Source organism: Canis aureus, chromosome X, assembly GCF_053574225.1.
Source record: "Canis aureus isolate CA01 chromosome X, VMU_Caureus_v.1.0, whole genome shotgun sequence".
NCBI lineage: Eukaryota > Metazoa > Chordata > Mammalia > Carnivora > Canidae > Canis > Canis aureus.
Genome location: NC_135649.1, coordinates 104,385,897 through 104,398,799, shown reverse-complemented (window position 1 = coordinate 104,398,799; position 12,903 = coordinate 104,385,897). Strand labels below are relative to the sequence as shown.

The 12,903-nt window shown below is 43.6% G+C and overlaps 1 protein-coding gene and 1 long non-coding RNA gene across 11 annotated transcripts in view; one reads left to right on the top strand and one right to left on the bottom strand.

The window, feature by feature from the left end:
• The window catches only part of PCYT1B (phosphate cytidylyltransferase 1B, choline), a 131,137-nt gene that overhangs the window by 22,182 nt on the left and 96,052 nt on the right, over positions 1-12,903 (bottom strand). For 9 of the 10 annotated variants that reach the window (XM_077889089.1, XM_077889084.1, XM_077889086.1 and 6 more), the window contains 2 exons: positions 10,281-10,423; positions 7,458-7,646 (listed from right to left, as the gene is read on the bottom strand). In XM_077889089.1, coding sequence (XP_077745215.1) covers positions 7,458-7,646; positions 10,281-10,423 — 332 coding nt within the window. Of the gene's footprint in view, positions 1-1,486; positions 1,698-7,457; positions 7,647-10,280; positions 10,424-12,903 lie in introns of those variants that run through there. The other variant, XM_077889092.1, reaches the window with a different exon arrangement.
• Positions 1-12,903, top strand: part of LOC144308505 (uncharacterized) — a 32,073-nt gene that overhangs the window by 17,637 nt on the left and 1,533 nt on the right. Inside the window, exon 2 of the long non-coding RNA XR_013374972.1 lies at positions 9,196-9,340. This is a non-coding gene — a long non-coding RNA (uncharacterized LOC144308505). The remainder of the gene's footprint in view (positions 1-9,195; positions 9,341-12,903) is intronic.

Sequence of the window (12,903 nt, the reverse complement as noted above, 5' to 3'; positions counted from 1 at the left end):
AAAGTCAAAATGATTCCTTGATCCATGGGCTGAAGAAGGGATGTTATGTTAGCAGGCATGAAAGCAAAATATACACCTCCGTCAGAGCCCTTAAGTGACCAGGTACATTGTCAATGTGCAGTAGTATTTTAAAAGCCATCTTTTTCCCCCCTGCGGACTTACAATATTCAGTAAACCACATAGTAAACAGATGTGCTGTCATTCACGCTTTGTTCCATTTATAGAGCACAAGTAGTGGAGATGTAGCATAATTTTTAAAGACTTTAGGATTTTTGAAATGGGAACTGAGCAATGACTTTAACTTCAAGTCTCCAGCTAGGTTAGCCCCTAACCAGAGCCTCAGTCTCTATTTTTTTTAAAGATTTTATTTATTTATTCATGAAAGATACCAAGAGAGAGACAGAGACACAGGCAGAAGGAGAAGCAGGCTCCATGCAGGGATCCTGACGTGGGACTTGATCCTGGGACTCCAGGATCATGCCCTGAGCCAAAGGCAGACGCTCAACCACTGAGCCACCCAGGCATCCCCCTCAGTCTCTATTTTAAAGCTTCAAAGCCAGAATTTCAACTCCCCTCTCTAGCTATGATAGTCCTAGGTAGCATCTTCTAATAGAAGGCTGTTTTGTGTATGTTGAATATCTGTTTAGTGTAGCTGCTTACATGCATTACCAGAGCTAGATCTTCAGAATAACTGGCTGCAGCTTCTACATCAGCACCTGCTGCTTCACCTTACACTTTTATGTTAGGTTCTTTCCTTAAACCTCAAGAACCAACCCGTGATAACTTCAGATTTTCTCTTGTGCAGCCTCCTCACCTCTCAGCCTTTATAGAATTGAAGAGAGTTAGGGCCTTACCCTGGATTAGGCTCCGGCCTAAGGGAATGTCATGCCTGGTTTGATCTTTTATCCAGACCACTGAAACTTTCTCAATATCAGCAAGAAGCACAGCTTTCTTATTGTTTCTGTGTTCACTTGAGTAGCACTTCAAATTTCCTTCAAGAACTCTTCCTTTGTATTCACAACTTAGCTAACTGGTGCAAGACCCAAAGCTTTCAAATACCTTCCTCACTAAGCTTAATCATTTCTAGCCCTAGATTTAAAGTGAGAGACTTGTGACTCTTCCTTTCACTTGAAAACTTAGAGGCCATTGTAAGGGTACCACCTGGCCTCATTTCAGTATTATTGTGTCTCAGAGAATGAGTAGAGCCAAAGAGGGGGAGAGAGATGAGGAAAAAGCTGGTCAGTAGAGCAGTCAGAACACAGACATTTATCAAGTAAGTTTACCATCTTATATGGGCACGATTCATGGTGTTCCAACACAATTGTAACAGTAACATTCAAGACCACTGGTCATTGTAACAAATATAAGAATAATGAACATGTTTGAAATATTGCATGAATTGCCAACACATGACACAGACACAAAATAAGCAAATGCTGTTAGAAAAATGGTGCCAGTAGACTAGCTCAGTACATGGCTGCCACAATCCTTCAATTTGTAGAAAACACAGACTGCAGATAATATGAAGTAAAGCACAATAAAATGAGGCATGCTTCTGTATGCCGTCCTGCAGGGCTGCATGCTAAGCCCTGCTGAGCACCAGAGTCAGGTCATCTAGAGGTGCTAGTCCATGGCAGTTGTTAACAGTCAGGGCACCTGACCAGTGTACAAGTTCCTTTCTAGTAGATACCGGTGACCTGGAGCAAGACAGAGGGTGAATGCAAAGATGATGTCCACTGGCCTTGTCCTTGGAGTGCACCTCATTATAGGTCCCTAGATCTGTGCCAAACCAAAAGCCTTGCTTAGGCCCCAATTCCTGGATAAATGGCTTCTTTCATAGAATGACTGAAGGTGTATTTCAGCCTAATATCTGGGCCATGCCCTCCCTGAAGGTGGTGGCTAGCCACCAGAGGTAGGAGATCAAGGAGTGCCCTTGGGTGACAGGCCCAGAGACCAAGACACCAGACACATGTACAATTTCCTTTCCAGGAGCTACTGATGCTCTGGTGGGTGGCAGGAATGTGAAGTTAGCACCTGCCCTCCAAGGTCTCTGGAGAGGATTATGATCAGCCCTTAGATGTATGTTTTGGTTTTTTTAAGATTTTATTTATTTATGAGAGAGAGAGAGAGAGAGAGAGAGAGAGAGAGAGACATAGGCAGAGGAAGAAGCAGGCTCCATGCAGGAAGCTCAATGCAGGACTCAATCCGGAGACTCCAGGATCACGCCCTGAGCCAAAGGCAGATGCTCAACCACTGAGCCACCCAAGCATCCCAAATGTATGTTTTAAACAGAAGCCTGCCCCTCCAGCCATAGCTATGAAGATAAGCTAAAAGGTTTATTTCACAGAAACATGGGTCTCTAACCTCCTGCTATGCCCTGGGGGTGGTAGATGGTTAAGAATGCTTTCTCAGTTGGTTAGTCTTAGGGACCCTGGAGCGGGAGTTGCACTGGCTACCAGATCCAGATCTTGAGGGGACCCCTAGATGGCTGCAAGATGGGAGTACCAAAGAAGAGTAAAGCTCCTTTATGGGAAATGCAAGTAAGCTGGAATGAGGTAAAGGGAAGGTGAAAGATGGTATCCGCAGGCCTCTGTTCCTAGTGACTAACCCAGTAGGCTCCTAGCTGTGTGTTAATTTAGATGCCTGCCTCTCAGGCCAATGATTTAATATAAAACATAAAATTGTTTCACAAAGGGATATTATTCAGCTTTAAAAAGGAATGAAATTCTGACCCATGCTACACCATTGGTTAAACCATGAAGACATTATGTTAAGTGAAATTAGCCAGCTAAAAGGACAAACACTGTATGACTCCACTAGAGTAATCAGACTCAGAGACAGAAAGTTAGAAGGGGCATTCCCAGGGATTGGTGGGGGTATGGGGATAGATGATATAATAAGTACAGAGTTGCAATATGGGATGATGCAAAAGTTCTTGAAATGGATGGTGGTGATGGTTTCACAACTATGAATATATTTAATGTCACTGAATGGTACACTTAAAATGGTTAAAATGTTAATTTTGGGCAGCCCCGGTGGTGCAGTGGTTTAGCGCTGCCTGCAGCCCAGGGTGTGATCCAGGAGACCCGGGATCGAGTCCCACATCGGGCTCCCTGCATGGAGCCTGCTTCTCCCTCTGCCTGTGTCTCTGCCTCTCTCTCTCTCTCTCTCTCTCTGAATAAATAAATAAATAAATCTTAAAACAATTAAATATAAATAAAAAATAAAATGCTAATTTTGTTAGGGACATTTTATCACAGTTTGAAAAAAATTATAGTAGTGGACCCCACATCATATAAATCTGTTCTTTCTGGAAACTAACACATCATCGAAGTTTTGTTTTTTAAATAAATCTCCTATATTAGATGCAAATGCCTGTTTGGTTTGCCTAAAGATCCACCAGACTGATTGGATTGGGGCCAAGGGTGTTTGTGGTATGGGATGAACTAAAAACTTGGGCCTGATGTAAGGTTATTCTCTCTTGGTGCTCCAGGAAAAGGTCCACATTCATGTTGTAAAACAGAATAGATGCAGTTTCATTTCAAACAGGAAATAAGTCTCCAGTTTATTTTTTTTATTTTATTTTTTTTAAGTCTCCAGTTTAAAATCAAGTAAGGACTATAGTGGCAGATCATTCAAAATGATACTAAATATTTTTAAAATACAGCCTATGTAGCTAGGGCACAATATTTAAATGGAATATTTATCTGATGCTTTGAACAAAAATAACCAAGTTTCACTAGGAAGACCCTACCTCAAAAGCAAACCCTAAAAGCTGATGCAGTATCCCCTGATCCTGGCTCCATGAACCTGAATCCCTTGGAAATGAATGGCATTGCCTCCAACCTTCAGAATTCAGCTCTTTTAAAGCCCCTCCCTCAGGATAGTCTGGAAGTTTCATCTTTGAAAGACAAAGAGAGGGGTAATACCAAGTCTGTGTGGGGAAGGCTTCCATTTGCAGCTGGTAGGGTTACAAGCTGTCTTCTAAGTGTGAGTCAAGACTAGTTATAAGAATCAAGCAAAAAAAAAATCAAGTAGTTAAATAAATAGAGTTGTAGGTGCTAAAATTTAAAAATAACTTTTGAGCTCTTATAATCCCCCCAAACTGAATAAATGGGAATAAATCTTCTATTAAAGCAATTATGCAACCCCCAAGGCCTCACCTTCTGGATTTATTCACATCCTTGTGTAGTATAATCCCAAAATATACCCCAATTGTCTGTGTGACTATTATAATATAGCATAAAGGGACTGTCACTTCAGATGTTAGGTCTTAAAAGACTATAGCTTTTCTCTTGATTTCTCTATCACTCATTCGGGGAAGCCAGCTGCTCTGTCATGAAGACACTCGGGCAGTCTGTGCCTCCTGGGGACAGTCCTATGATGGATGATACAATGCAGGTCAGGGGAAAGAGGGTTGGCCCCAGGCTCCATCCTGGCTACCTCCAAATGCCTGCAAGACCATAGGGAACTTTCATAGTTTCCCTAGGCCTTTGTTACATTATCTAGAACATAGCTATAATACTCCTTTTATTATGTGATTAAAATGGGTAGGGTAGATATAAAAAGGTTTTTGAAAAGGTTTAACCTGCTATACAACTCCTAGACTGTAACAACATGGTCATCACCACCACTTTGCACTCTGCTGGAATGGAAGGAGTTGGATTTTCTATCACAGCTCTTCATTATCAAGCATGAGGTCACTTGGGGAGAATGAAAGACCCTATACTGTAAGGAGCAAACACAAATACTGCCTGGGAAAAGGTGGGCAGCATAAACATACAAGTCAGGTTAGAGGAGGTGGCAGGGAGTAACAGTGGGCAGTGGTGTGCACATGGCAAACTAGAGTTCATGCCCTCCCGGAAAGAAATTTTAGAACATTGTGGAAGGCCCAGCAAACCCATTCTGCCAACTGAATTTGATCCAAACCCCAAGCTGCACCAAGTCTTGTACTGAGCACCATAAGCAATAAAAGGCTAAGAGTATATATCTATATCAACCTATATGTATATGATAGTGATATCAATATAGATATAGAGGATTAAACCTCAGCATTGCAGATGCCAGAAGATTCTGTGAATAGGTCTCTCTCACACAACCATGCATCTATTCAATACAGACAAATTTATGGAATGCCCACTATAAAAAGTTACATACTATGCCTCAGACCAATTCTGCTGAACCAACTTTTGTACTTTAAATCTTTCTATTTTGTGCTTCTCCAAGTTTGGGTTATTTGTAACAGTACTGTATTTGCAGGTAATGCAGATCCTCTATTTTAAGAAATGAGTTCTAGTCCCAAATCCACAAATAAAGAATTATTATAATAATAGCATATTCATGAAAAGCAAATTACTTATCTTGGCGTTTAACATCCTTGTAACTATTCCTGTACTTTTAATGTCAACAGAAAAAAAGCAATGTCTAAGTCTGGCTGATATGGTAAATTAATGTTAATAACAGTTTTGACACTAATAGCAAGTTTTAAAAAGAAAAACCTCTAGACTCAAAGCTGGGTTTCATTTCTTAAAAATCACCTCAGCTAGCTGTCACCAGACTCCTCCAGAACAATTCCAGCTACTATTTCACCTTCACTGGGAGCCTGAGACAGCTAAGATCTATAAAGTTTCTATGAAATTTTATTCCTTCCCTGCCTCTGCTTGCTCCAAGTAGAGAAAGCATCCACCCTCTTGAGCTACAATACCAGGGCTTCTTTACAGAGACATATTTCTGAATCTCTATAAGGAAACCAATACCCACATGGTTTCATTTAAAAACCAAAAAAAACCAAAAAACCAAAAAAACAAAAAACCAAACCACTAACTGTTTGCCCAGCCCCTGAACATTAGTTGTGAAAACGTGAACTATTAAAGTACACACTAAACTAATGGGAAATTCCAGACTTTATCTTATAGATGCCATGGAACCCCAGAGAACAGGTTCTGTATTTTCTCTTTTTCTCTTCATGTTCTTCCCTAGCACTATGCATATACAAGCACCTGAATAAATGGCCCATGAATTAAAGTGATTTGAGCTGAAAACTTGAAAAGGCCCGGGGAAAGTAAAAAGAAACCCAGCACTTGGCTCCTCCACTATTGCTAGCTCTTTCTAGAAGTCATTGAAAGCTCAAGCAGCCCCTTGCAAACCCTCTACCCCTCTCAGACTCAGCCAATAGGACCTGATTGGCCTGCAACACACACCTCTATAATCATTTAGAGGCCACTAGACTTTAAGCAAAGTATCTCTTCCAACTTCTCAAACATTGTTCTTTTTCTATTACTAATTGAGTGTTTTACTTTTAGATAATCCTATAATGAACTAGCTCAAATGAGCAGAGGCAGCAGTGACAACCCATCAATAAAATAATTAAGCCAAAGTGGATTTTGTTAGAGACTTCTCATGTCATAATAGGAAATCTAGGCTACTTAAAATCAAGGAAATCAAATGGAATCGCTTCATTTGGTTTTAAAAAGGAAGGCTAGGGACACCTGGGTGGCTCAGTGGTTGAGCATCTGCCTTCGGCTCAGGTCGTGATCCTGGGATCTGGGATCGAGTCCCGTCTCGGGCTCCCTGCAAGGAGCCTGCTTCTGCCTTTGCCTGTGTCTCTGCTGCTGTCTCTCAGTCTGTGTCTCTTATGAATAAATAAATAAATCTTAAAAAAAAAAAGGAAGGCTAGCTTTAGAAGATCTCTTTCCTAGACCCCTCGTTAACGTTGCTGACAATACTGGTTCTTTACTCTTGAAGTACATGCACAATAGAAATACCAGTGGAGCACAAGGTGGTTTCCAGAATGTTCTTTTCCCTTTTCATACCTTTCACTCAGAATTATCTGTAAAATTTAGATGATACCCTCTGCACTTTCTGTTTTAAGATTTAGATCATGGTCTCAGTCCCCTAAGGCTTTTGCACTTTATCCCAACACACATATGCCATGGAAAAATGGGAAAATCAGGGCATGACAGGCACAGATACAGGGCAAAATCCTACCTCTTCTATCTCTAGAAGAGGAGGGTTCCTGACCAAAAAAACTAACCAAGGCAGCTAGGTTCCTTTTCCCCCTTCTCCTCTAGTGGATATCCAAGAGCCCATTATTAGTTTTATCTCCCAACACAAATTCCACACCACTGACTCACTTAACTCTTACCCCCAAGCTCTGCCTCATTTCCAACTGAGAGACTGAGATGAGCTACAAAACCAATCTCTGCAATAGCAGATATTCAACAATTACCAAATGGCTTCAAGGTCTGGACAAGAAATAGACTAGAACTGGCTTAGGGTGCTATCAGGTGCCATACTGAGGGATAAAACCAAAACTAAATAGATGACATGGACTTAAAGCTACTCAGGCTGATGCCCATACTGGACTGAGATTAATGGACACCCTGGAGTAGAACCATGAAAATGAAGAGAAACTGAAAATGCCCATCACCATAGGGTCAAGGGAAATAATTACATACCCATGCGCCATCAGGCCCAAACAGCTCCAGGAAGTTGCCAATGAATTCCCTCGACTTCTCTTCCCACTTTTGAATTAGATCATGACTCTTTTCTTCCACTCTGTTAACAAATTCCTTTGATCTTTCCTCCACATTCTTGACCTTTTCCTTCATCTTGTCTACCTGGTTTTGGAAACGGTACTTCTTCTCCTGGTCAAAAATTAAAGGAAAAAAAATTTATCCCAGAGGGCACGAGAGAGACCAGTCATTGACACTAATGGTCATTTTATTTCGACTTGTGTTTGTTCTTAACCTGAAGAGTCAGGATGTTGCTATTTCCAAGGGCTAGATTGACGGGAAGGCACATCTCTTGTAAGAAAAGTCATTTGTCATTAGTCTACTTGGATAAGTAAAGTGAAATACAAGCAATTTTAATATTCTCTTTCTTGTAAACATCAGAGTTGAAGTCACTTATATAAGAACCAAAAATATGTATTTGCTGTTTATTATAGGTAGCTATTGGGCAAACACACTCCCAAATTCCCCTGGGATTTTGACAAAAAGTATGAATTGTACATAGAATGGTCACTCAGAGGCTGCCCAAGTTCTCTGTTTTACCGGGACATTGTTAAAACCAGTACCAGTTGAAATCAGCCACTGGCTGGGTCTTTAAACCTAAATTTTAGTGTTACACTAAAATTTTAATCGTAATGATCTTTTCCCTTAAGCTAACTGAATGGCATCCATTTCCTTGGTGGTGAAGAAAGCTTTTGTCCTGATAGCTTCTCTGGACTGAGATTTTTGTCCTTTTATGTGCCCAGAAGGCCCTGTATGTTGGACAAGTCACAGGCCACACCTCTAAACTTCAGTTTCTTCATCTGTAAAATGGGGATAATTATCATCCCTACCTCATCGAGTTGCTGTAACAATTAGGTGTTTGGCACAAAGCCTGGCATTCAGGAAAAACTTGGTGTCTGTTGGCTGTTTGATTACAATGAAGCAGCGTAAGCATTTCATAGTGTTACCTGATGAGAGTGCTATCAAACCATGAAAATAACATGAGATGAAGGGTCTTCCCCTCCACGAAGTCATGCTACATTTCTCCTCACAGAGTAAAATAAAGTTTTTTCATCACTACATGGGACTAAAGTTCCTATCTCAGAATTTTTTGAGACACCTGAAATATTGCAAAACTGGGTCAGGATTCCCTGATTTAGACCTTCCAAACTTTCCCGCAGCCTCAGGGTGGGGTGGGAGCTACACAGGTGCTGCCACTCAGCGATGCGTAACGTAGGAGTCTTCAGAATGGCTCTCAAGGGCAGCACGGGACAGAATGACTGGCAGCCACGTAGCAGGAGGCTGCTGCCGCCTCCACCTGTCCTCTGCTTCAGGGACCTTGGCCAGGTCCCCTCTGAGCCCAGCTTTACTCATGTCTGAGTGAAGGGACTTGGACTGGGCGACTGGCCCCTGTCAGGTTCTGGGATTCATCTACGTGCTTGTCCGGCACATGGGACTCTGTGAGCGGCAGCCAGCCTTGTTATCACAGAAGGGCACAGAGTGCATCCACGGTTCCGTGAGCTAAGTGGCTTATCGAAAGGCCATGAGAGGAGAACGAGCACTAACTTTTGGAAATGGCTTGACACGCTTGGACGGCTGACTGGATTCAATTTAAAAGAACAGACAGTTTAATTTATTGAAATAACCAGGGCTTTATTCTCTGTAAGATACCAAATAATCACTTTGATGGAATACTTTTCAGCTGCTTGTTCTGGTGCCACTTGAACCCAACATTTTCGATTTTGTTCCCTGACTTGTGTGAAGCCACAGAGTCTAGACTCCCAATGCTCCCTGCCTGCTGAGGACAAATAACCACCACTGACTGACAACCCATCCTCGTCTAGAAGGTACCGATGATCGATTTGTGTAAGCTGCTGCATAGTTATGGCTGCACATAATTGTATGCATTGCGTTTTGCAAAAAGATCACTCTTTGAAAATAGAGTGTCTATTTTTGGAGGGGGGTTGAAATTCTATACAGATGAAGAGTTCCTGTTTTTATCAGCTTTGTCACCTCCTCGGAGTCCAGGCAAATATAGTTGTCCAGATGCACTAACATCACCTCTAGCAAGTGGACTGCCCTCTTAGCTTTGTAACAGCCTGCTTTGCTTGTTTTAAAGATTGTTTTAACAGTTGCTCTATTATTAAACTAACAGCAGCCCTGTGGGAACAATACGGCACAAATACAAAAGGAAGCCAAAGACTTTAGGCTTTATTTAAGCATCTGTAATTTCTCTGGATAATAATAATAAAAAAAAAACTGCTGTTAAGGTTTCTAATGAGCATCTGTAAGGCCTTAATAAAAATTTTAAACTCATTTTCTCTGGTTTAGCTTTTCACTGCCTCTGCCTTCCTCCCTTCCTTCCTTCTCTTTGAGAGCAGAAGACAACGCTTGCCTCTCACAAGGGCAGATCTCCCAGATGCCCTTCAGTTGCGTCTGCGAATGCTAAAAAAGCGAGGCTGGAGCAAGAGGGAGGGAGACAGCCGCTGTCTAAAATGTGGAGCTCACTACCATGTGCTTTGGTTGACTTATGTTAGCCCTTCGGACACTGGTTTCTCCATTTGTAAAATGGGGATAATACATCCCTGGGTCATCATGTGGACTGAAGTGAGACAATAAATACAAAATATCAAGAACACGGCGGGGCACTGGAATTTAAATTAAAACTAAAAAAAAAAACAAAACGTGAGGCATGTAGCAAGCACTCAACAAATGGTGGCAGTGCTGGTGTGTGTGGTGGCCGTCCACAGGTATGGGGTGGTGTTGGGTGGGGGGTGGCACGCTTACATTTATAAAGCTGACATTTAGTTCCTTGGCTGTGTACCCTCTCTGGAGGTTGCGTCGGGCATAGACATCATAGTCACGGACGATTCTGGTGATGATGTCTGATGTTGAGATGCCTTCCGTTCTCTGCGTTGGAACAAACATTCCTGTTCAAACAGTGAAGAGGAGAGAGAGAGAAAGTAAGGTGGGGTCAGCTGCCCCATGTTCTGTAATAGCTCTCCTCTCCAGGACAGAGTCGCAGCTCCTGGGGGCGCCAGCTGGCTGGCCCGGGCTCAGGTCTGTGCACCTGCTGCCGCCCACAGACGCTGCCCGCGCGCACCCCGGCCCTGGGCCGCGTCCTTCTCTTCTGCCCCGGCTCCCCCTTCCCTGCTCACACCAGCTGCGGCCTTCCTCCTCCTCCTGCGCCGGCCAGCTTCAAGCTCCTGCCTCTGCGGCCACTTTCCCACCAACCCCAGGCAGAAGCCACAACCTCCAGGATACAAACGTGTCTTCCCTTGACAAAGGCATTCTAAATACCCGTCTCCTTGTCAAGTGGCAACATTCTGAAAGTAGAGATTATGCCTCGGCTGTCAGCCCCCAGCTCAGTGCCCATTTCTGGCACATGGAAGGTGCTCGATAAATGCAAAAGAAATGAGTAAGCGACTAGAGAGCAATCAGTGAGGCAGTGAATTGGGCAGGTTCCCTGCTTCCCCTAGCAGGGGAACTATATTTTTCCTCAGTTAAATGTGCATCACATTTAACTGAGGAAAAGACGTAGGCGGTACCGTGTTGTCATCTCTGATTTGAAGACCTGCCCTTGGGATGCTGGATGATTTTGCCTCCCTCAGAACGGTCTACTTTGGATGGTGGTTGCACCACTCAGGACCCTTTCATCTAGAACATGTGGGACTGGGCAAAAATAAGCACGGCGGCTGCCAAGTTCTAGTAAACCTTCCTTAATGTGCTCAAAGATATATTTGGGTGCGCCAATACAGGGCTGTAAAGAGGTCCCAAAGGTTATCGAGGCAAGTATGTGGTTTAATTCTTACCCTTCTGTCGCCAAGTGAAAGGACATGTTGGCAATCGAAGTATTTCTACCCAGTATGATTGTGGCCAGAGGGATCAGGGGTGGGATGGCATGACTGATGGGGCCTGGGGACAAGGGTGCTGGGTTCTTAGTTTGGAGATTTGGGTAAGACTCAGGCCTGAGAAGGCAAGTTACTTAGCCTCAGTCTCCAAATGAGAAATGAGGCAGCCAGACAAGATCCCTTGGGGCTCATGTGTGCCATCTCCCTTTCCCTCACTCCCCATGTCCAGTCAATCTTCCAGTCACCAGTCTACCTCCCAAAGGGCTCCCTGATTCACCCACTTTTCTCTATCCTCTGTCTAAAGCAATCTAACAACATCTAGTTCAAGTATTCCAGCAAGAGCCTCAAAACCAGTCTCTGGCGATGTTGAGGTTTGTCCCCTCAATCCACTCTCCACATAGCAAGAGCCACAGGGTGGTCTTTCAAAATAGAAATCAGAGGGCTGCCTGGCATCTTTCATTGGCCTTCTGCTGTCCTCGGTATTCAGATCCAAACCTGTACCTTGGCTCCACAGCAGCTTGCTTTACCCCTTCCCTGCATTCTCTCCAGTCTCATCTCTGACCCACTCCCCAGCCTCACTGCCTGAGCAAAGGCCCCTGGGCTACACCACTGAAGGGGGTCCCATTATCATTGGATTTCCTGGAGCCTGCCTGAGCCCCACCACACTGGACTTCAGGGTCATGAGAGCCTCCCCTCCTTTTGCCACAAACATACTCTCTACCTGGCTAACTCTTGGTCATCCAATGGGTTTCACCTTTAGTGTCACTTCCTCATAGAGATCTCTTAACCTCCAGCCTGGCTCTTCTGGCTTCTTATTCCCTGCCATGGTCCACTGCTTTTTTCCTTCAAATATTCCAAGGTCTTTATAAAATAGCTTCTTCAGTAACTGCCTTCCCCACTTGACAAGAAGCTACATGAAGGAAGCATCTGCTCCAGTATCATTCCCCTCTATATTCTCAGCACCAGGTGCCAAGCAGGCACCATAAGAATATTTGCTGAATGACTGACGAGATGAGGACTGATGTCTAAGTGCCTTTCCAAATCCAGTTCTACTTCAATCATCCTTGATGAATGTTTTAGTCTTCCGGCTCCTGCTAGGATGGCCCTCTGAGCTCTCCCGTGAGATCATCTGCACATGCGTGGTATCAGCAGTAGGCTGGTGCCTCTGGTGTATGAGACAAAGCATCCAGTTTCAAATATTCTGTGGCTCAGAGCACAGAGTTGGCGTTTACTGCCAGGTGATAGAAAACGTCTATCACCTTCTGAGAATATGGACTCAAACACCAAAAACCAAATGGAAGGCAGAGGATGCAAACATCCAAACACCTGTATATAAACAGCACCCAACTGACCCAGCTGTGCAGGGTGCTGTTTTTTTTACTGGTGGGGAACCCTGAGTGGTCCCAAGCTGGGGGGCTGAGACGACATCCACCCCTTGGTGGGAACAGTGGGGAGCTTTCTGGTGAGCACTGTGTCCCATCTTTCAGCAGGCAGATACTTTTCCCATGCCCCTGCTGCCTGGTGAAATGCTAAGAAGATTCTCTAGCTACTAACAGATT